This window comes from Bombyx mandarina, chromosome 23 (assembly GCF_030267445.1).
Source record: "Bombyx mandarina strain Sakado chromosome 23, ASM3026744v2".
Lineage (NCBI taxonomy): Eukaryota > Metazoa > Arthropoda > Insecta > Lepidoptera > Bombycidae > Bombyx > Bombyx mandarina.
This window is the reverse complement of record NC_143229.1, coordinates 6479962-6505274: the sequence shown is the minus strand read 5'-3', so window position 1 is coordinate 6505274 and position 25313 is coordinate 6479962. Positions and strand designations below refer to the sequence as shown.

Sequence of the window (25313 nt, the reverse complement as noted above, 5' to 3'; positions counted from 1 at the left end):
CGTCTCAGAGACTTCGTCTCACCCAAGGGCATTCTCATCGATGAATAATTCGGATTCCGTACAAATCACTCATGCGTTCAACAGGTGCACCGCCTCACGGAGTACATTCTTGTGGGGCTTAATCGACCAAAACCGTTATACACGGGAGCTCTCTTCTTCGACGTCGCAAAAGCGTTCGACAAAGTCTGGCACAACGGTTTGATTTTCAAACTATTCAACATGGGCGTGCCGGATAGTCTCGTGCTCATCATACGGGACTTCTTGTCGAACCGCTCTTTTCGATATCGAGTCGAGGGAACCCGCTCCTCCCCGCGACCTCTCACAGCTGGAGTCCCGCAAGGCTCTGTCCTCTCCCTCCTCCTATTTAGCTTATTCGTCAACGATATTCCCCGGTCGCCGCCGACCCAGCTAGCTTTATTCGCCGACGACACGACTGTTTACTATTCCAGTAGAAACAAGTCCCTAATCGCGAAGAAGCTTCAGAGCGCAGCTTTAGCCCTAGGACAGTGGTTCCGAAAATGGCGCATAGACATCAACCCAGCGAAAAGTACTGCGGTGCTATTTCAGAGGGGAAGCTCCACACGGATTTCCTCCCGGATCAGGAGGAGGAATCTCACACCCCCGATTACTCTCTTTAGACAACCCATACCCTGGGCCAGGAAAGTCAAGTACCTGGGCGTTACCCTGGACGCATCTATGACATTCCGCCCGCATATAAAATCAGTCCGTGACCGTGCCGCGTTTATTCTCGGTAGACTCTACCCCATGATCTGTAAGCGGAGTAAAATGTCCCTTCGGAACAAGGTGACACTTTACAAAACTTGCATAAGGCCCGTCATGACTTACGCGAGTGTGGTGTTCGCTCACGCGGCCCGCACACATATAGACACCCTCCAATCTCTACAATCCCGCTTTTGCAGGTAAGCCGTCGGAGCTCCGTGGTTCGTGAGGAGCGTTGACCTACACGACGACTGAGTCCTCGAATCTATCCAGAATTACATGAAGTCAGCGTCGGAACGGTACTTCGATAAGGCTGTGCGTCATGATAATCGCCTTATCGTTGCCGCCGCTGACTACTTTCCGAATCCTGATCATGCAGGAGCCAGTCACCGTCGACGCCCTAGACACGTCCTTACGGATCCATCAGATCCAATAACCTTTGCACTAGACGCCTTCAGCTCTAGGAGCAGGCTTAGGGACCTCGGTAACCGTACTCGTCGAACTCGACAAAGAGTTCGCCGTGCAACCTAACCCATGAATCAGCTCGCTGAGTTTCTCGCCGGATCTTCTCAGCGGGTCGCGATTCCGATCCGGTAGTAGATTCATTTGCGAAGCAGCTGCTCTTGAGCTGTTAGGTCTCCTTCGGAGGCGCTCGGGTAGCTGTTAGCAAATCCCACCCCTCCTGGCTGAGCCTTTGCTCGCCCACCTGTCCTGGTGAAACTGGAAAGGCCTCCGGGCTACCAGTAATCCTTCAATCATAAAAAAAAAAGCATAATGAGTAGTGAGTGTAATTAGTTGTTATTACAAGTCTGTTTTAATACAAATGAATGAAATTGGATAATATTTAGATATATTTTGTGAATAGACATACTATTTGCGATGAAACGGTACTTAAGTGAAAACAGAACCCGTTCAACGCCGGATTGTTCTCTAAAACCCATGTAATAAGCAAAAATCAACTAGTTAATTGTTTTAACTTGGATACAAGTATACACTCGGGGCTTTTCAGATATATGGTTCAATTGAATTATTTTTTATTAATATTAAATCTATATATATAAAAATGAAACCCGTTTTCCGTTGTCACGACATAACATGAAAACGGCTTGACCGATTTGGCTTATTTTTTTTTGTAGTTTTTTAATACTCTGTACAAGGTTCTTACGGAAACAAATATTAAGAAAATCTCTCACAAATATTGAAAAATATATATTTAATTTTGCATATTTATTTGTGAACTATTCCACGCGGACGAAGTCGTGGGCAAAAGCTAGTTATAAATAAAACTAGAGCTTTTACTTTTCGAATACTTTACAGTTTTTGTGGTCACGAACGACATGGTTACCAAATTTTTGTTTGCCTTGAAAGTCAGCGATAGCTACGAAATGGAATAAAATTCTAGTAACGAAGAGCTGTATATTATATGGATTAATACATTCCATTCCTTAAATACCAATAAACATATTATTGAACATCATAAACAACGTTTCCATGAAAAGGTTTGTTACAATAAATGATACATTAAAAAACAGTCATTTCCAAGTGTTTTCCTTTAGGCTGTGTAAATGAAATGAAATCCTTTAATAAAAATTCCTTTAAAGAGCATGTATCAGAGTTGCTGAATAACAAAACAATGAAATGCCTGCTATCAAAAAAATTACATTTAAAAAAGTAATCACGTGACTTCACAAAACCCTTTTACACGGAAACGCCTTTCCAAATGTTCTAACACGTTTTCAAACATTTCAACATTTATTTTTTTTTTTTTTAAACCAGAATTTGTTAATTTCGTTGAATAAAGATTATAAACGATGCATTCGCGATCATAAAAACCACGAAAGATCCGCCGTCACCCCGAGAATTACCGTTGATGCCCCCGAGTCCCAAAGTTAATCGCCACTCGCTCGTCGAATCAGCTCACCGCAATATGCATTCGGTCCTGACACCAAAGCATCGGCATCGTCTGTACCGAAGGCTAATGCTGCCATCGTGCCGGCCGACACCGGTGCCTAGCGTCTCGGTCTGGGCGAAACCACTGCCATACACGAACACGGCTGCAGGTTCCTCCCGTAACTCGCCTCTTCCCCGCGGTTCGTCCCTCCCCCGCGACTTGCCCTCAGACCACGTCCGACAATCCTGCTCTAGCGATCGACTTTTTTCAGTCAATCAATTTTGAGCATGTTAACGCTTTTAGCGAAGCAATCCGTGCCGCCTCCACTACAGAACACGTCATCGGCGTTATACAGGAATACGGCGACGTATAAGCTTCGTTAAATACGTACGTCCTCCCCTAACTCCACCAGTAATCAATGCCGTACAATAATGAAATGAAACTCCTATTCGTAACGATAGGGTTTTTTTACGCTTACAGTCTCGTAAATCAACGTGATCAGGTTTGTGATTCTTTGCGTAACCATAAAATCGACATTTTTTAAGAGACCCTCCTTAAGCCCACGCGCTGCGACCTTAATATCGCGAACTATAACATGGTTAGGAACGACCGACTCACCGCTCGCGGTGGCGGTACCGTCATTTATTATAGAAGAGCTCTGGATTGTGTCCCGCTCAAACCTGCCTTGCTCACTAACATAGAAGCATCAGTATCCCGAATCTCACTGATGGGTCATCACATCCGTATATCTTCCACCTTATAAAATCGTACTAAGCAGTGATATTGCTCTATTCCAGCTCTGAGTTTCTCTAGAAGCTCTAGTCTAGTCTAAGGTCTGTCATTCTGGCGGGCGACCTAAATTGTAAACACAACCGGTGGAACTTGCATACCACAACCCTCAACAGTAGACGCTTCGACGCGTTAGTCGATTATCTCGCCTTCGATATTATCGCTCCGCTAACTCCGACTCACTGCCCACTAAATATCGCGCATTGCTCGGGTATACTCGATATATTTCGTAGTTAGTAGTTTCAGAATTAGACTGAGACCACCATCCCATCGTTTCACCATGTACCGGCGTACCGGACAGAGGACTTCTTGTCGAACTGCTCTTCTCGATATCGAGTCGAAGGAACCCGCTCCTCCCCGCGATCTCTCATGGCTGGAGCCCCGCAAAGCTCCGTCCTCTTGTCGCTCCTGTTTAGTTTATTTGTCAACGATATTCCCCGGTCGCCACCGACCTAGTTAGCCTTATTCGCCGACGACACGACTGTTTACTACTCGAATAAAGACAAATTCCTAATCGCAAGGAACTTCAGAGCGCAGCCGTAGCCCTAGGACAGTGGTCTCGAAAATGCCGCTTAGACATCAATCTAGCGAAAAGCACAACGGTGCTCCTCCGCACTCTGGTGAAACTCCGCACGAATTAGGAGGTAGAATCTGACACTCCCGATCACCCTCTTTGGCCAACCCATACCTTGGGCCAGGAAGTTTAAGTACCTGGGTATCACCCTGGATGCATCCATGACATTCCGCCCACATATAAAATTAATCTACAATTAATCTATATAAAATTAATCTACAGATAAAATTACTGGGGTAGGACCTTTTGTGAGTCCGCACGAGTAGCTACCACCGTCCCGTATATTTCTGCCGTGAAGCAGTAATGCGTTTCGGTTTGAAGGGTGGGGCAGCCGTTGTAACAATACTGAGACCTTAGAACTCATATCTCAAGGTGGATGGTGGCATTTACGTTGTAGATGTCTATGGGCTCCAGTAACCATTTAACACCAGGTGGGCTGTAAGCTCGTCCAACCATCTAAATAATAAATAAATAAATTAATTAAAAATCTACGATCGTGCCGCGTTTATTCTCGGCAGACTCTACCTCATTATCTGTAAGTGGAGTAAAATATCCCTTCGGAACAACGTGACACTTTACAAAACTTGCAGTTGTTGGCAAGTCCCACCCCTTCTGCTGAGCCTTTGCTCGCCCACCTATCTTGGTAAAACTGGAGAGGCTTTCGGGCCACCAGTAATCCCTCATTCATAAAAAAAAAACTATGAGAGCATAATAAATTAAATAGTCGTTGAATGATCGGCCATGGCTGATTATTGATTTTTTCATATAAAAAACTGCTATAATTAAACTTCTTCATAACAAAATTTATGTAGAATTTTTGGTGCGAAAGACTGAACTCCTCTCGCACGTTTCATATTTTACTTCGCCGTTTATTATTAAGTAATATAGAAATGAATTGCTTTACGGGATGTGTTTTAACCTGTAGCATTTAACGAGGCCTCCGTCTGTAGCATAGTAGGCGGTTAATAAAGTAATTAAAATAAACTCAATATAAATAATTGAGTAAAGTGAAGGTGATTTTGACTCGTACTCTTACTTGATTGTTGTTTCTTATACTCCGGAGACGACAATCTTGCTCTTAAATTAACCTAACTTAAAACAAAAATGACGTCAATTCGTGGTGGTTTTATTAAATTTAGGATTTTTATGGGGCATCAAGTAATTTGTCGGCGATATGTCGACGAAATTGTCAGTTTCTTCTTTTGGAATAATGTTACTCATTTATAACTAGTCTGGCCACAAATACTGTTACATAAAAACTTTTCTTTTTTTAAACTTTTTAATTATTTTGGATTTGGAACACGTATATTATTTTAAAAACTGCTTTCGATTTTGCGCCATTTCACATATTTTTTCGTGTTCATTATCAAATTACAATATGGAATGGGGCGTTAAAGAAAATAGAATTGCGGTGATCACCTTACGCAAATTGGGTATGAAGTCGTCGGTTATATTCCAGACATTTCAAAAGCATGATATCAGCCGTACGCTCGTATATCGTACTATCAACAGATACAACAACACTTTGATTGTTGAAGACCAGAAAAGGTCGGGACGGCCGCGTGCTGTTAGAACTATAAAGGCTCTTAATGCTGTTGAAGCCAGAATTCTTCGAAACCCCATTAGGAAGCAAAAAATATCACGAGATATGAAGATTCCCGCTAGGACTCTGTCGCGTATTATAAAACAAGACCCTAAGCCCAGCGTTTATCGAAATACAGGACATGCCCTAAATCAACCTTTATAATTAAAGAGAGTAGATCGATTGAAACGTCTTGTATCGCGATACGCAGGTGAAAGACACAAATATATCCTCTTTACCGTTGAAAAAGATTTTCACGATTGAAGAACACTACAATAAGCAAAATGAGAAAGTGTAAGCTCACAGTTCTAAAGTAGCTGCTCAAGTGGTTGCAAAGGTACAACGTGGTCATCATACCGCGTCTGTGATGGTTTGTGGGGCGTGTCTTATCAAGGAGTTGCAAAACCACATTTTTGTAAAAAAGAGTGAAAACTTCAGCCAAAGTTTATCAAGATACAGTCTTGGGTCATGTTGTGGAACCTCTCAGCAATACACTTTTTAAAAACATACCGTGAACTTTCCAGCAGGACTCTGCATCTGGTCACAAGGCACGAACTACCCAAGCCTGGGTTGAAACCAACGCTCCGAATTTATAAGAGCTCAAGACTTGTAGAGCTCTCGTGTCGACTATAAAAACGTTGCAGATGACACGAAAGCAGTTAGTAATCGAATCTACTCGAAGCGAAACAGCGAACGGATCACCTGAAACGAAGCGGAAGAAGTGAGTTGAGAATTTTAAAATTTTAATATGTGCTTCAGTGGAAGTTTTATTTATACCGAACCCCAGTGCGTAACAATATTTATAGATGAAATGATAGAAGTAGTTTTATTGATGTGTACGACTCGTGAAGATCGAAGAAAATAAAATATAGATTGGGTTGTTTTTTTGTATTGCTTAGGCTGTGCAACGAGCTCACGGCCCAACTAGTGTTAAGTAGTCATCGGAGCCTATAGATAACAACGGAAATACCCCCAATCACTTTGAGATATGACTTCCGTTTCTGTAGTAAAAAAGATGCCCTTTGAAACGAAAGGCACTACTGCTTCGCGGCAAAAAGGCTCACAAGACGTCCCACCACCTGCAATTATACAAATTATAATTTTTACAAGTTTGATTGAAGAGGCAGTGGACAGGGCGAGCACATTGCTCGTAGATCGTATGGTCGCTAGGGCCAGAAAGTTCTTGAGTGGCGACCGCGTACCGGAAGACGGTTAGACCTCCTACAAGATGGGCCGACGACCTATTGAGGTTCACGTGGATCCAGACGATGCAGGCAGCGCGGGACCGGTCTTTGTGGCGAGACGTGGGGGAGGCCTATGTCTAGCAGTGGTCGTCTGTGGGCTGATAAGAAGATCTTTATTACATATCTTATTATCATGTTAATACATTAACGTGGGAGATTCGTGAACACCGTATTTTATTACAAAAATGAGTAATTTAGTGCGAAATTCAAAGACCAGTACATTAAAGTACATTGTATAATTCAAACATCAGTACAGAGTGTACATTGTTACGATTATAACGGACGTTTTATCCTTTGGGCCACGATGACTTGATTTTGTTCTTTCAGTTTGTATACATGTATGTATTCCATATAATAATATTCTAGCGTCATTTATCCGAATAAGTAGAAAATTGTTTAGTTTTCATTTTAAACCGAGCTTCACTTCACAACGATAATAAGACTAAAAATGACTTTCAATCTCATCATCATCAAAATCATCTGTGATGTCGGAAACCAAACTACCAAACACAAAATCATATTTTAACCAATTAGTGTTATCTAGTGGACTGTGTGCCGAAGATCCTAAAATAGGTTCTTAAAAACTTTAAAATGTCAATGTAAGCTTCGTTTCTCAACCTTGATTTTTGACCCCTTTGAAACTTGTCAGTAAATATAAATGAATAAAAACAATACATTAGCCGGAGATGCGGCAGCTGTTTTACAATAAATTGTACATTTTATTCGATGCAATCTGAAAATCACTGCAATTATTTTGCACTTACGGACTACGTTTAGTAAACAAAATGTTTTTTGCTTATTCTTTTCGGAAATTATATTATTGTTGAATTTCGTCGATTTAATGCATTTGTGGATTGCCAAGATGTACTCTGAAGCTTCGAGTGAATATCTGATTTTACCATCTACGCGAAAACGGGGTAATAAATAATAATGCGCATGTGTTCTAATTTCGGACTATGCTTGTACGCGTGAATGCGTCGGAGCAGAGCATAGCCGTCGGTGCTTTTCGGTACAGTAGAATCTGATAGTTGCGTAGTACCGGTCGCTGCACGCGAGCTACGTCTGACACGAGCTTATATCTCGCGAGTTTCTCGGCAATTCAAAGACATCCTTTTTCAAATGTACGTGATTATTTAATTGATTCACACTTTTTTGTTTGTGAAAATTAGAAAGAGTTTTTTTGTGGTGTGGTAAGATATTTTTGTGAGTGTCTCTGGTTGTCTTTACGTCCAACAATATTGAAAGTTGTTAATCTAAAATATGCCTCACATTATAGCTTATATCTCAATATCCATACTCGATTAAATAAAATTTACATATTGAATTGATTTTAATACTATACTCAGGTAAATTACAAGTCTTCAGATTAATCTAGAACCACTTATTGTCTGTTAAGTAAATGTGAGTAATATTCTGTACTGTATTGTACTGTATTTTAGCGGTAGGCAGCGGCTTGGCTCTGCCCCTGGCATTGCTGAAGTCCATGGGCGACGGTAACCACTCACCATCAGGTGGGCCGTATGCTCGTCTGCCTACAAGGGCAATAAAAAAAAAAAAAAAAAACGTAATGCAGAATACGTTAATGCTGGTTGATGTAACGGCGTAAGCTAATTGAAATATTTTGAAACATGTTTTCTGTCCCTTTTGAAACTGTAATTACAAGTACATGCGTTAAATTATGCTTTGTATGCCTTGAAAGGATTTTTTTCCAAGAATATGTAAGCAAAATAAAATTACTAAACAATAAAAATTCAGTTTATACACCGCACTCTCACTTACAAAAGAACAATAACTTAGTAAAAACAATCGAAACAATTTTTTTATGAAAGACCATGGCAGAAAAGAACAGCGATCATATATAATACCTTCAACTGAAAGAGTAAAGCTTATAAAGCTTCATGTAATTCAAAAGTTATAAGCGTGAAAAGAAATGAAATAATAAACATTATTTTGTAAACTTTTCAGGAAACACTAAGAGAAAGAAAAAATGAGTTCCTTTATATGTAATAGAAGCATTTCAAACAACATCATTCTTTTCATTATTTTCCTCGTGAAGCTGAATTTTTTAAAGACGGTCTCATTTCAATAAACAGAAAACATCGCGATTAAAGCAAAGAAACAAACAAACCCAAAATGAATCGTTTGAAAATAACAACAAACTCAATCAGCAATCTTTTTACAACATAAAATTTTCACAAACATTTCTCATTTTATATTACTATATTATATTTTATCCAACAAATGATGTTAATGAATAGTACTAAGGTTTATTTCTAAAGACAGAAACAAAATCTAAATTTACTTTAAAGCCCAGACTATGAACTCAGAATTAGATACGATTTGGGTCTATGCCAGTTTTCTGATTCCGTCATCGATATTGATTTCCAGTGAATATTGACGTTTAATAATAAACTATTCCTCTGAGGTGTACCTTCAAGTCTAATATCAATTTATCGAGAAACTTGTATAAATAAACAACGCCTACGAAAAAAAATAACACATTTTAAACATTGAGTAACAAATACATAATAATATGTATATTTTAAAAGTCAAACATAGTATGGATACGAACCATTACTTTTTTTTTTATTAAGCTATTAATAGTTAATTAGTGTTGACAAATATATATCTTTATTCGTCTTGTGTCTGTCACATTACATCAAAAATCGATACAACAATTCAGAAATTTACGCTGGTACTCGCAAAGCAGTATTCTTTACAGGAAAATGATAACGGAGTTCTTGTGGCCTCATCTGGGCATCTCATAGATCCGTACGACACGTGATTTCAACAAGACATCGTAATCTGTCACACTGTGCATGAAACAATCTATATGATCAATCGATTGCGATTTATTTCTATGGGATTTTATAAATCAGGCTTATGCGAATAAAACGGGAACAATTACTGAGTTTAAAGTTCAGGCCCCAATACGTCATAGATGAGATACAAGTTATTTAAAATTTCATAAAAGCAACAAAGGCCTAACATCAAAGCCGCGGTGGGCATTTATCTGATATTTTATTACATACTTATGTACATAAATGGAACATGTTTACATTATATTGCAATTAAAAAAAAAATGTTTTATTTTTTAATGAAAAGTTTGAGACGGCCTGGATACTGGGTGGTAATGATACCTTGATAAATGATAGTTTAAGTAGTAATTAATTCAACTAGTCGAAAACTGACCAGCTCTTCGACGACCACAAAAACTGCAAGGTATTCGAAACGTCGCAAATATTATTCCACCAAATAAAAATATGTTCGCGTTCATTAACCCAAAATACATTCGAGACAAGAATAAGTACAACCAGATCCCGATTCAGGTTCCGTAGTACAATAGAGTTTATAGGTATTTTAAAATAACAACGTGATCTTACACAACATTCTTTTTTCAAACAATGAAATGGTTTTTTAAAAAATGTATCACTGATCCTCTAACGATTGTTTATTGATCCCGGCGACCTCTCACGGCCGGCGTCCCGGAAAGCTTCATCCTCTCTCCCCTCCTCTTTAGTTTGTTTACTAACGGCATTCTCCAGTCGCCGCTGACCCGACTAGCCATATTTTCTGACGACACGAGCATTTACTACTCGAGTAGAAACAAGTCCCTAATCGCGAGACAACTCCAGAGCGCAGCCTGTAACATCAACATATTTGAAAGGGCAAATTCATAATAATCGCCTTATCGTTGCCGCCGCTGACTACTCCCTGAATCCTGATCACGCAGGAGCCAGTCACCGTTGATGCCACGTCCTTACGGATCCATCAGATCCAGTAACCCTGGCTTCTACGCTTTTAATCAGTCCAGTAGTTCAGGAGAAATGTGTGAATAAAAAATATATTTATTACTTGCTCTTCTTTAGTTGTCCTTTTTATGTATGTAAATATTAATGCTTATATGAGCCGAGCCAGTGGGTCACCTGATGTTAGTTACCGAAGCCAACGTAAACTGCTTGAGACTCGAGTTTTAAGGCTCAGTTTTTTAGGAAAAAGGGCTAATCCACCCTTCAAACAGAAACGCATTACTGCTTCACGGCAGAAATAGGCGGGGTGGTTGTACTTAGATCTGCCGGCTCACAAGACGCCGTGACAAGATATGTATTTTTATTTAATGTAAAATAGACACTTCGTTTTCCGTAGTTTTGTTTTCATTTCGTTTCATTTTCTTTTAAAATACTTTCAAATCAAAGTTGCTTTTATTAGGACTGATTTTTAATTAAATGAAACTTATTATATACAAGCTACTTTGAAAACCTGATTGGATATACTCGTATTATAAAAATACAAACACTGAAGTATTTATTTTCAACAATGTCCGTTTTGTTTGTATTTCATTTTATCTTGTGAATAATTTGTAAAATAATTGAAAATTAATAATGAATATTTATCCTTCAGTCAGACAATCGACATTAGTCGAAGTTGATTTCAATCTAATTAATCTACTGTAGAATTTGTGTATACTAGGCTGCACTAAAAGTATCGGGAATGGAATATTTCCACTGTTCCTGTCATATTAAAATCTTTTTAATTGAAAACTCCTTGGTTTTAAAAATCGAATACCATTTATTTATTTAAAAAAAGATTCTCGGTCTTGTCACGAGGTTTTGTCAAACTTGTTTAGTCGTTGAGAAAATGGAATTGACTCGAGAAAATTCAAGAGCGATGATTTATTATGACTTTCGAAGTGGTTTAACACAAAAACAGTGTGTTGACCGGATGATTTCTGCATTTGGTGATGAAGCCCCATCCAAAACCACAATTTATCGCTGGTTTGCTGAGTTTCAACGTGGACGTGTCAAGCTCAGTGATGATCCCCGTCAAGGTCGTCCAAAAACTGCAGTCACCCAAGAAAACGTTGATGATGTGCGTAAGCTGATTGAGGAAGATCGACATGTGACATACCTTGAAATTCAGGCAACTTTAGACATTGGCATGAGTTAAATACAAATAATCTTGCATGAACAATTAGGTGTAAAAAAGTTGTTTTCCCGATGGATACCGCATTCGCTCTGTGAAGAGCAAAAAGCGGCTCGCGTTACTTGGTGCGTCAGAACTCTCGAAAGATTCCACGCAGGATCCTCAAATGCTGTATACAACATTGTATCAGGTGACGAATCCTGGATATACGCGTACGAACCCGAAACAAAAAACTAGTCACGAGTTTGGGTGTTCGAAAATGAGTTAAAGCCAACAAAAATTGTTCGTTCACGGAGTGTTGCAAAAAAAATGGTGGCCACGTTTGTCTTCAAAACCGGCCACGTTACGACTATTCCTCTTGAGTGACAAAGAACGGTTAATGCAGAATGGTATGCTAACATTTGTTTGCCACAGGTCGTTTCTGAACTCCGTAAAGAGAACTGCAACCGCCGCATCATCCTCCATCACGACAATGCGAGTTCTCACACCGCGCACAGAACAAAAGAGTTTTTAGAGCAATAAAACATAGAATTATTAGACCATCCGCCGTACATCCCCGACCTAAGCCTTAATGATTTCTATACTTTCCCTAAAATAAAGAATAAATTGCGTGGACAGAGATTTTCATCACCTGAAGAAGCTGTGGACGCCTACAAAACGGCCATTTTGGAGACCCCAACTTCCGAATGGAATGGTTGCTTCAATGATTGCTTCCATCGTATGGAAAAATTTGTCAAATTTCGCGGAGAATACTTCGAAAAGCAATAAATACATTTTTAAATAGTAATGTTGTGTCACTTCGTTAATTCCCGAAATATTCAGTGCCGCCCTCGTAGTTCTGATAATTTTTGGGTGGGTTAAAGTATACGGTACTGATTACATTTTACTGTAACACGAACGCTGTATCATGACGCTGCTAAAAGCTGCGTTTGTTTTCAGTGAATCTTTGAGTGGATGACTTATAGAAAAATATCTTGAACACAATTTTACTTTTATTTCTACTATGTTTAAAATTTCAAATTATTTTACTAGCAGTCACAACCCATTATGATTCTACGACGAATCTAACTATTCCGGGCTTGAAAAAGCCTTTGTTTCAGTACCAGTGAGATATTGCTCAATTAATGAAATATCACATCACATGTAAATCTCTATGAGCTCCGCTCAAGAACAGGCATCAAGTGACTTAATCCATCAAAAATAATACACACAAGACGTCTGAAAGCCCCCATAATACGAAAACCTCACAGCGATCGTTATCAGAAAGACTATTAAATTTATGGGAGCTCAAATAAAATCTTTTCGCGTTTGGTATTCTTGTAACAAATCGTTCGGGTAATGGTTACAACCTTTTGAATGACGGTCACATTTCGATCGTATGTTAAATCGAGGATCGCCCACACGTCATCTATCAAAATTCATATAAATCTGGCAATGGCGGGTTTTAGGTCGGCCGGCGCACGGAGACCGTTCGTTTAAAAATAAACTTGCGTCCGAACTGGGCCCGCCCGCTGTGCTCGCCACAGAACGATTCGCGACATTTACATCCACTGCACTTTCTATTTACAGCACAACACCCGGGCATCAAACAAGATTTTTTTTATCTATTACAGTCATGATCAAAACATTTTTTTTCTCCTTGATTTAGGTTTATAACAGATTTAATTCCGAAAAGTGTATTAAAATACCCCTTAAATGCTGATAATCTCCAATTCCGTTTTTAGTATATTTATTATCGTTTTTTGTATACCGTACATTTTAAAAACTGGTATAAATTAATATTATTTTATGTTCTATTGAAATGTTCGCTGTTTTCAATTCCAAGTGCTGTATTTGTCTTTTATTAGATATATGTCTTTGTTCATATAATCGTAAATTGTTGTCGTTGTGTATATTTAAAAACAATCAAAATCATGAGCTTATTTTGTTGTGAAAACATAGCTTATGAATAATTTAATTAGGAATCTGGAATACAGTAAGTAAGAAAAATAAGTAAGGGTCATTTGAAATCTTAAATAGGCAATAAACTGATGCAAAGGAAGTAACCCTTTACCCTCTTAGCTTGGCACTCTTGACATTTATTAAAGTAATTTGGCACAGGTTGAATAGTGCATCTTCAATCTAGATACTTTTTATTTGGAATGAAGGCATTGTCATATACAAGAGGCCTTTCCATCTATCTACGGGTTAAGTTTCACGTAGACGAGTTTAACGAGTAAGGTATTTTGTATTTTGTCTGCTGTGATCGATCAGTTTCAATCAATTGTACTTTTCATCAAACTGCCTTTCACCTTTCATATATAAAAGCAGAGACAAACTAGTTACGTACCATTGTCTCCTCTGAGTGTCAACTGATTTTTTTGTTGTTTACATTTTTCACCAACCATTGTCTCCTCTGAGTGTCAACCGATTTTTTTGTTGTTTACATTTTTCACCAACCATTGTCTCCTCTGAGTGTCAACCGATTTTTTTGTTGTTTACATTTTTTTGCAACTGATCTTTTTTGTTCAAAATTTGCACTGTCAGAGGTTATGGTGGAATTTCAACTTATAAATAAACATTCACATCACATCGCACGATACACAACACATCATCATCCGATAGCCATTTAATAGACTGTCCACCTCTGGACTTAGGTATCACTAATATAAAACTACTGTGAAAAAATTGAGTTCACCCCCCGCTATAAATACCATCTTAAGCTTTATCAAAATACATTTATTACGTTTCGAGATGATTTTTTTTTTTTGTCAGGAGGAAATCGCCGGACTCCCACCCTCCACTGGGGATGGAGGGTGAGGCATGTCGGAGTCGAACCGACTAAAACCCCCTGTCGCTCAACAACCAACGTCCAACCCTCGCATGAGACAGAACTCATGAAAAGGCAAGGGGAGGAGAGTGAAGCGTTTAGTGCGGAGCACATCTCTCCCATCATCCTCCCCCTCGGGACGCCGGGCCAGCGATCGTCGGCGCCACGACCACCAGCCCTCTCGGTCGGCAGGCTGTCCGAAGCCCGCTTAGATGGCGCCGGTTTGAATAGGTTATCCTACGAAATACCCCGCTGGGTGAGAACCAGCGTGGGTCGAGGATAGCCTGCCTTCCATCACCCGGATGCTCTTGCGTAAAACGCGTGCAGAGCAGCTTGCACGTCGTCTTCTTAGGCCCCCTTCGCCGGGCCCCAGACCGACATATGAGGGGGACCTGAAACACTTAGAGGGCCAGGGCTAGGGCGACATCCGCCTCCCTGGCACCTCTCGACGGCGGCGGGCTTGTGCGTCTCTCACGCGCCCCGCCGCCTCCTTCTGCTAGATGGTGCACTCGCAGAAGTCGAGCATCGCCTTCCACGACTCGTCGTTGCCGAGCATCGATGCCACAACACTCGGCAACGACAAGTCGTTTCCTATTTTTGCGACCAGGACACGGCGCCACCCCTCCCATGCGGGACAGGCAACGAGCGTGTGCTCCGCCGTGTCCAAGTCGCAACCACAATGGTAACACTCTGCCGTCGGCTCGGCTCCGATCCGGTGCAGGAACTCACCGAAGCTTCGAGATGATAATGACAAAAGCAACATAGCGGGTAACAGTATACATCGCAGCTACGCCACTTTGATTTTCGAACAAATAACAAATTTTCTAGTTTTAAATGTATATGTATTTCTTTTACAAAAGTGTAATAAAGAGATTAATTTTGTTGACAGTGTCGTGCTCGGAGCAGTAAGTGGGAATTATGGTTGCCGGGGACGTAACTCGGCGAGCGTCGATCACGGCGCCGTCGATGCATCGTCGGCCTTCAGCACGTCGAGGCTCCCTGATTAAAGGCCCGTCGAACCCGTCTCAGGTAAGATAAGGCATATTTTTTGTATGAGCACACAGCCCATAACATTATTGGCCATAACACTTTTGGATCTGTTAATAAATTTGTATATCTTAATTCTCTAATAATGACGTAACAGCAGAAATAGTTAATAAAGAAATACTGTCAGCGAATAAATACTACTTCGGCCTGCTTAAATATTTCTGTTCCAAAATTCTATCACGAAATATCAAAATTATTCTTTATAAAAACCTACCGACACCCATTCTTACTTATGGCTCAGAGACATGGGTACTCAGCAAAAAGGATGAGAACCGTCTACTTGTATTCGTGCGTAAGATTCTAAGGCGGATATTCAGTGCTGTGCAGGAAAACGATATATGGAGGACACTCTATAACCACGAGTTGTATGATATTTACATAGATCCTAATATCGTAAAAACTATAAAAATTGGACGCCTACGATGGGCAGGATATGTAGTTCGAAATGAGGAAACCAAATTTCCAAGACAACTACTATATGATAAACCAGAGGACAGCAGAAGTCGTGGCAGGCCCAAACTCCGATGGTTAGATGGCGGTAAGCAGGACTTCAAAGTTGTCGGTGTTAAAAACTGGAAAGAGAAAGCCCTGAACAGAGCAGTCTAGAGAGACATACTGGACTGGGCTAAGGGCCAGCCTAGGATGTAAGGCCTAAGATCAAGATGATGATGAGTCGATATTTTTGGTAACATAAAAAACTCCTTCAAATACTGCCGAATCTTTATAGAACACAATCACTAATTACGAAATTTCCTTAGTCACTGAGTTATGAACCCCCTGAGACATGGAACCAAACGAAAAACAATTACGGCGACGATGCTTGCGCTAACATTTATGTGCAAACTTTTCACATAGGTAAACGTATTTTTAAATTGAAACGTTTATTAAAACCTTATTTATAAAACCTTTAAACTTTATTTTTATTAAAACCTTATTTATAAAACCTTTAAACCTTATTTATAAAACCTTTAAAACCTTATTTTTATTAAAACCTGAAACATTCTATAGCATATTTATATTACTCCACCGAGGATCACTAGATAAAATAATACTTTGCAAATGTTACATGATATTTTTTGTTTCTATTTCCGAAGATATTTTCAAATGGAGCTCGGGTAAAAAAATTATATGATTCAATTTTTACAATTCTTCGAAATTATTTTAACTGAACAATGAAATGTCTTTCAAGGGATTTAGATATTTTTCCAGTATCTAAAATGTTTCTTGTGAAAATCTTAAATCAGCCCAGCGTGTGTAACCCAAATATGTTTATTGTTTTGAATTTTATCATGTCGATTCTGGCGCTCGGATGAGAAAACGAAAATAACTTGAGTTTGCAAGAGAAATAAGTAGATTAATAAAAGCATTTGTATTTGAGCAAACATCTAATAAAAATGAAAAAAACATTTTACAAACTGAAAAGTACTGAAATTTTTCGACGTCTATCTATTAACCTCTTTTTGTGGGACGCCTCGACTAAAACTAGATTAAAATAACACTTAGGCAAACATTATGGTACAGTTTTTAAAATTAGCGGTCTCATGGCAGTTATACATGTAATTGCTCAGATATAAACTTAAGTACGTTCATAATTAAAGAATATTTTTTCGAAATAGGACACTTTGTTGCATTCCAAAAATAGCTACACTATAAAATATATTACTCGGTGCTCATATCACTAAAAGCTATCTCTTTCTGGCAACCATTATAGCGAATGTCATAATTCATAAGACAATACAGAATATATATATTATGTTGTAGTATTACATAGTCCTATTTTTGTTTCATTGAGAAATGATAAGAAGTAAATGATACGTGCCCTAAATGATACACGAAAAGCATATATGACGGAGAGGTTGGTTCCATTATGTTTTAAAATGATGACGTCAGCGTTGCTGACGCCGTTCTCTTCATGATTACCATTGCCTTCCATAGTGACAGTAAGTAGTATTCACTTTTCCAATGAGTTCCATATATTTAAAGTGTATAACAATAATAGCAGAGCGCTCCGCCTCGTTCGACTGCTCGAGCCGGAATGTTTTGTACATACAATTGACACTCGTATTAATAGTAGAAAGTGGGGATAGCTTAGACACGAATTCTCTTGAATACAGTCTTAAACAGTTGTTGACATGCGTAACATTAAGGAAAAAGATAACTTTAACTATTTTTAGTTAACTAAATAGTGACGTTGCGCCGACGTATAGAATAAAAATATAACATATAATACAACTCCTGCAAAAGGAAACCAAAGGAGTAATGAACAGTAATAGGCAAGTAAGGTTTCTTGTACATTCTTTTCAAAGAAGATTGTTAAGTACATTTATGGACTGTATTTAAAAAATACAAAATGTGTGCAATTCACACGTGGTAGAAGTGAAACCTTCCAAAATTAAAATACAATTATCCTAAACGTCTTAAGTATATGTAAAATTTTGTCATTAGTAAATAATTGTAAGGTAGCGCCCTCTGTGAATTGATATTTTAATTTCACGTATAATCCTAAATTAAAATTCACTACAAGAGCTTTCATGCACACGTTAGTATTAAAAAATCTCACAGATGGCGCTGTATTAAATAGTATGTATATTTCTGTCTCATTCTTTGCTGGCTTCATCCTACACATTTTTGTATTTGTGTCTCTTACCTGTCGTTTTTTCCGTTGCATCCGGTTTGAAATCACAACGATTCTAAAGAAGTTTTCACTTCAAAAAGTCAAGCTAAATAAACACACATAAGTATCTTAAATGAAATCTAAACATTATTTACGATAAGAGGGAGTATAATTCGTAGCCAGTCGAGCTAAGTACTGAATTCTGATACAAGTACATGTATGTATATAAATTAAAAACTTGTGCAAATAATTTTAAGCATTTTTTCTAAATGCTTGTGTTTTATCAAGATAGACATCGGTACGTACGGGGATGCGGGTACTGTGATGAAGCTGTGCTTTCAGTCTTTTCTTTAGCAAACATTTACGCGTCTCTTGTATAGTCCTAAGGATCCTGTGTATGTAAACATCTATCAGTAATTAGACAATTTGTTAATAAGCACGATTCTAGTTATGGCTAAAGTTAAGTCAGAAATGTATAAACTTGCGACGGTTGTTAAAATATTTAAGTAATGAGGTGTTGTTTTCAGTTCTGTAGATGACGTAGTGTCACATATACTAAATATCTTTGACTATCTGAAAACTTTATTTAATAATAATAGGAATGATCCGGGTGATTAGTTCTATTAGCTAAAATCGTAACCACAACCGTAGTGTCTCGATCCCTGAAACAGATTAGTCATTTTATTTAAACATATCTGTATATAAAAGTGGGGCTTACCCAATGGTCTAAGATATCATTATAATGTGCGGTCAATAAGTTGCCAGAACACCGGAACATTTTACTACAAGACGGACGATATTTCATCTATTTCCTGTGATAAGGGAAAATATTCAACAACAAAACATACATCATAAAAATATAAGCGTAAATCAAAAAAAATTTTATTCTTCAATTTCATTGAAAAACTGATTTACGATGAGATCGTGCTATTATGTTGAGGACAATACCTTTCCTTTCAATACGAAAAGATATAACGGACTGCCTATTTCTTTATTTATTTATTTAATCAACAATGTTTCAACAGCATTTAACTAGACACAAGGTACAGAGGATGTTTTCACAAACATGAGCCAATTAGAGAAACACATTATGTTTCCAAAAAATGTTAACATGATTAATGAACACAGGTAGTCCAACTAAGGTAAAGGTAAGGCAGTTAAATAGGTAGATAAATTTTGTCAAATGATAACTTGCAGAATAAGTTTGAATCTGATTGTGTTGTGTCGATGTGTAAGTGCGTGTGAGTGTATAAAGTGGTTGGTTTACATGGACGCTCGAATTGATTATGAACGTTGATTGTTAATTGTAGAACACCCAATTTATTTATTATAATTTATGTTTACGCTAGATTTATAAGCAGTGATACTGCAATATTTTTATGGGTTAAAATACTCGTAGATTCAGGGATAAAGTTTAGGAATTATAGCATGTTTTTGAAGTTTTGCGTGAGACGTTTAGACGTTGAAAAAAATCGAAAATTTTAGGATTTAACGCTTTTATGATAGTTCATTTTGGTGAAACGTATATAGAGCGTAATTCACAATTCAAAATAAAAAATATATATTAAATTCTCCCGATACATACAGGTCCAATATTTTAAGTTAATTCATTAGTCTTTTATAATCTTTAAGTTCGCCATTATATGTACTAACTTAATCAACACTTAATCATTACTTAATCAAATGTTAAGTTTGCTTATGACACTTAATAAGGATCAAGCATCACGGCATCACGAAATAAGAAATCACAAGCATATTACAAGCACAAGTTTACGTTTTTTTTATTTTCGTTCGTTGACAGAAGAGCTCACGCTTCGCCTAATAAAAATCGATCCCATCACTGCTAACGTACACGTAACTTAAATGCTCACCTTAACACCTTGGCTGCGGCAAGTAAAATCATAAAACTTCATCTGGTGTGGCGCCGGGTCAAAATGCGCCCCCGGCGATATTTCCACAAAGGCGGGGAAGGTCTTTCTCGAAGCACCATCACTAGGATAGATTCAAATGCTATAAGTTTGCGAGTACATACTGTATACAATTTATAGTATATAGTTGTCGATGTCGAAATCTTACAAACACTTGTAATAATCGGTCCGCACAGCGAGAGAGACAGTCTTCTTTGTCCGCACTAGCTGAAAATACCGCGGCGGGCCGATATGAGCATGTCCCGCAGTAAACATGTTAAGCTGAAGTTTTAGTTGTATTTTAATGTCAACTATTGCGCTCTTCAAACCTAATTATTAATTTATTCCTGGATAAAAATAAGCAAAGCTGCGGTGACGATGCGTACGGAAACCCAACACTTCAGTCAAGACATAAATTAGTACAAAAAAAAACAAAGTTAAAATAACCATGAAATACGACCTAGTATTGGTACATGATTTGGAAAAAATCTAGTAGTAAAGTTGGGTTCCTATACTCATGGGACTGTGTATTATTATAGAGAATCAGAAAAAAATTCAATAAAACGTTATAAAGAACTCCAACTATTTCAAAAATATGTACTTTTGACGATTACTTTAATCTTGATTGTTGAACAGGAAGTTCCATGGGATATCATCGACCGCTGTGCACTGCCCATTGTCTTATGCCACGCCCTCGCCGTCGTACTCTCCACGATCCTGAACTCCCTGCATATCAGTCAAGTGTCGGTCTTCACGCTATTCTTATGGTTTGCAATTTCCGTAACTGGATCCTTGTGGTTCTACCATAATTTACAGGTACGTAACTTCAATAAATTATTAATTTTCTGATTAACTTACTGTACTGTAATTAAAGGATTTTCATTCTGCAGCCAGCAATGGAATGAACAGCTATTTTGTGACTATCTAGGTATATATTAATACGTGAAGCAACTTTGTATCCCTTTTTACGAAAATTGCGCGGACAGAGGAGTATGAAATTTTCCACACTTATAGAGAATATAGAGAAGAAGTGCACAATGCTAATTTTTTTTTAAATAATGCGTAAAAGATACTTTAAATCAATAAAGAAAACATTACACAACATACCATGTATTTGACGCAGCACACACGCATGAATACCATTTATTGTCAAACTTTTGTTCTTGACGTCTGTTGTCAAATTGAGAATAGATTAAATATTGTCTGTATTTGTTAATATTTGTTATAGTGTAGTCTTAGCGAAATTTGTGATTATAGAATTATAAAATACAATCATAATAGTGTACAAACTTACAATTCCAATTGATTATAGTCGAATTTCGACTACCGCGGGACCTCTAGTATTTTTAATTGGTTAAAACGGAACTGTTTTGATCTTCCATGTTCTTCTGTCCGTACGTCAAAGTATTTTTAGTCAGCGACCATTGTCGTATAAATCACAGTATATACGCTACGGCCTACCGTCTATAAGCCTATATGTTCAAATGTTTAACCACAAAACTTTCGTTTCACGTCGTCATGGTGTCTCCTAAAGACAACTACGCAACGACATTGATAAGACTTACGTTCATCTTCAAAAACATTTATAGCAAAATACTTCAAGAAAGATATATAAAAAATAAACAAAAGTGACAGATATGTATTTAAATTTTAAATACATATCTGTCACGTCTGCCATTCGCATTTTTTTTTTTTGATTTTGTATAGGTGCTGTTGTGGTAGACCAGCACACGGCCCATTTAGTGTTAAGTGTTAACTGGGGCCCATAGACATAAACAACATAATTGCCACCACTAACCATGAAACATGAGTTCTGAGTCTCAGTTTTAAACTATAACTTATACAAGGGCTACCCCACACTTCTACCATGCCCCACCACTAGACCCAAAGTGGATCACGTCATTGACGTTTTAATGTCAACGGGCTCCGGTAACCACTTTACTACACCAAATAATAAAATGGAAACAATAATTAAATAGAACCTCTTACCCTTGCATAAGCCTTCAGCTCTAACGCTAGGAGAAGGCTTACGGACCCCGGTAGCCGTATTCGTCGAACTTTGCAAAGAGTTCGACGTGCAACGTAACCCATGCATTAGCCCGCTGAGTTTCTCGCCGGATCTTCTAAACAGGTCGCGATTCCGATCCGGTAGTAGATTAATTCGCGAAACAGTCGCTCTTGAGTTGTTAGGTCTCCTTTGGAGGCGCTCTGGCAGCTGTTAGGAAGTCCCACCTATCCTGGTGAAATTGGAAAGGCCACTGGGCCACCAGTAATCAAACATTAATAAAAAAAAAAACCTGTCACACACACCAGCATTTTACCTATTAGCCGACGATCACTTCAATGGCCTTGCTCTTAATTCTTAAGTAGATAATGGCAATTATAAATAACTAACATTAATCAATACCGTATTTATAGACAGTTGAGTTACAAAAAATAGTTAGCTACCGGGAAAATAGTAGTGATACAAAAATTCATCATGCGAACGCACACGTATCGATTATGTTTGAGAATTCTTTGATTTTTCAGTAATATATTTATTCATAAAACCTCTAACAATCAAAATGATAAAGAAGGTCACCTAAATGCAGTACTTAACCAGTGATCACCATTTTAGTATAAAATAACACTTAAATCTTTATTGCGAACAATAAATTCTCTTTCTGTTTTAAAACTACACGCGATCTCGTATATCTTGAGCTCTGCAATCGTAAATGAGGTGTTTAATTTGACGCTCACGTGTTCCCGAACATATTACCATATTACCATAAATGGCTTCAATACAAAAATTGAACCTGTACATTTATATATGTTCGCCACTGAAAATTTACATGTGAAGCGGGTTCATAATGTCAGATTCAATAAAGAAAGCGCCCGGAGAACCTTATTAGTCACATGAATATTCATAAACAGGTCCAGAATTCCCTCGTGCAACAATTTCAACTCTAACGTATGTGTTGTTTCCGATTTGGTAGCTTCCGGGTAACGTTTAATGCTTTGGACTTTCGCTTGATTGCGCAGCCGCGTGCTATCATCCTTACATTTAGATATTTTTTTTTATGTTTACTTATCTGAAATATCGGGAAACATTATAAAGTCACCATTATATACCACCATAAGGCTATAAATTTGTCAGTTTTATTGAAAAGTCATGATATCTATCGCTTTGTATAAAATGAAAACACAATACGTATCGAATAAATTTTCCTTAAAGAAAGACGTTAACGCCCACGCTATCTCTTTAACTGATAGCTTACGTGAAGCTACTCCCACTACGTCAAGACTAAATGCCAAAACAACCTTAAGATTATACACATTACAGGCAGTTTTTTTACGACACAAAAGTTTCTACATCTGACAATATACATAACAGTGTCCTCGTATTATGGTAAAATAGTAAATTTAGCAATTCTGAAAATATGCATAAAAACATTTATAATTTACTTTAGTTCTACAAGAATTACCAAATTGAAAAATAATTTAATGATCAATTTTAGTGTATATTATCATAGTTGTAATATTATTATTATATATTATATATTTACTTATTTTGTAGTTTCGGTGCTCGGATAAAGAGTCGTATATAAACTATATTTCTAGCTTCGTCTCCAAGGTGTAATTCGCCGTTGTGTAACTCGCCCTAATAGTTAGAAGGCTAAAACATAGTAACGCCCATAATTCTGCGTGAAATCTTAGTTACGACTTTCGAGTCATAGCCGGGTCTGGCGCTTGGAAACCATTATTTAGCTACGGATGACAAGTGCGTAGGTGGGCAAATACGTTAAGAACTTTGTCTGAGCATTTTATGGTTACTCTATTTTTCTGGATGACTATTGTTGGAAAGCATGAAGATATGTCATTTACTGTCTCTTGCTTATAACAATTAAACATGATTTACCATGACATGAACTTAAGAATGAAATTAAAATCACTTTAAGTTTCTTCTTTAAATCGCTTACTAATTCTATTGCATTGTTATATATCTTATACCTTTAAACGAGCAATTCTTAATTCTAATACTATTTTTCGAATAATAATACTATTTTTCTTAATTGAGGGCAACTAACCGCTTTAAAGACACAACAAGATGGCGTTATCAAAAAAAAAAACCGAGCAAAGCAAAGCAAGTCATCATCTAGTTTTTATTAAAAATCAACACTTGTAAAGCTCGACTGTCTGCTAGGATAAACCAATTATGAACGTTAATATAAATAAATTTAATATTTTCTTTGTATTCCGCGAGTTGTAGATTTACTTAAAATTACTTTTACAGTTTAATCTCGAGTTTTGTTTGTCATTTTGTTATTTCCAACCGAACTTCGAATGCTTTACACTTTTCGTGAAGAGAGACTAGAAACCAAAGTATCCCTGGTTTTAATTATTTCGAGGGGTGAAAACCTATTTGTTTTAAGCGAAATCCCGCGACATTTATCTTTTTAATTAAAGGTGCGTTTGATTTGGTATTAGCATCAACAATTCGATATTGTTAATTGAACTTCAATTAAGATTACTACATTCAAATAGCTAAAAAAGTTTTTTCTTATCATATTTTTTCAACATTTTAATCTTTTCATGGCTCTCCTGTAACGTAGCAAAAATTTTCCCTTAATCCGAATAACCTTTTACTCCTCGATTCGATTAAATTGTCATTTTCATCAATTTCATAAAATATCTCCGATTAACCCTTACATGCTATACTCTCGTCGGGTATTATAACTGATTAGTGGTTAGTACTGTAGAGCATTTTTAATACGCTTTCATTAGCTTCAGATGTATTTATTTATTAAATACTAGCTGACCCGGCAGACTTCGTAATGCCTCAATGGATAAATAAAAGACCTAAAATTTATTTAATTCCGGGAATTTTCATATTTATCTACCTTTTAAGCCTTCTCTGGACTTTTAGCGTTTTAGCGAGACTAACGAACAGCAATTCATTTTTATATATACCTATATAGACTAGCTGACCCGGCAGACTTCGTAGTGCCTCAATCGAGAAATAAAAGACCTAAACTTTTGTATAAAATAAACATATGAAAACAAAATTGTTATTTTTAGTTAATTCCGAGAATTTTCATATTTATTTACCTTTTAAACCTTCTCTGGAGCTCCACCAATAATTCAAGACCAAAATTAACCAAATCGGTCCAGCCGTTCTCGAGTTTTAGCGAGACTAACGAACAGCAATTCATTTTTATATATATAGATTATAG

The 25313-nt window shown here is 37.5% G+C and overlaps 1 protein-coding gene across 3 annotated transcripts in view; it reads left to right on the top strand.

Annotated features, from left to right (window-relative positions):
• The first annotated feature begins 7809 nt into the window (after positions 1-7809).
• The window catches only part of LOC114248276 (D-beta-hydroxybutyrate dehydrogenase, mitochondrial), a 36930-nt gene continuing 19426 nt past the window's right edge, over positions 7810-25313 (top strand). The window contains exons 1-3 of one of the 3 annotated variants that reach the window (XM_089737358.1): positions 7810-7921; positions 15422-15561; positions 20737-20916. In XM_089737358.1, the coding sequence (XP_089593484.1) occupies positions 15451-15561; positions 20737-20916 (291 nt within the window). In that variant the 5' untranslated portion in view covers positions 7810-7921; positions 15422-15450. Of the gene's footprint in view, positions 8004-15421; positions 15562-20736; positions 20917-25313 lie in introns of all 3 variants that reach the window. The other 2 variants (XM_089737359.1, XM_089737360.1) reach the window with 2 other exon arrangements.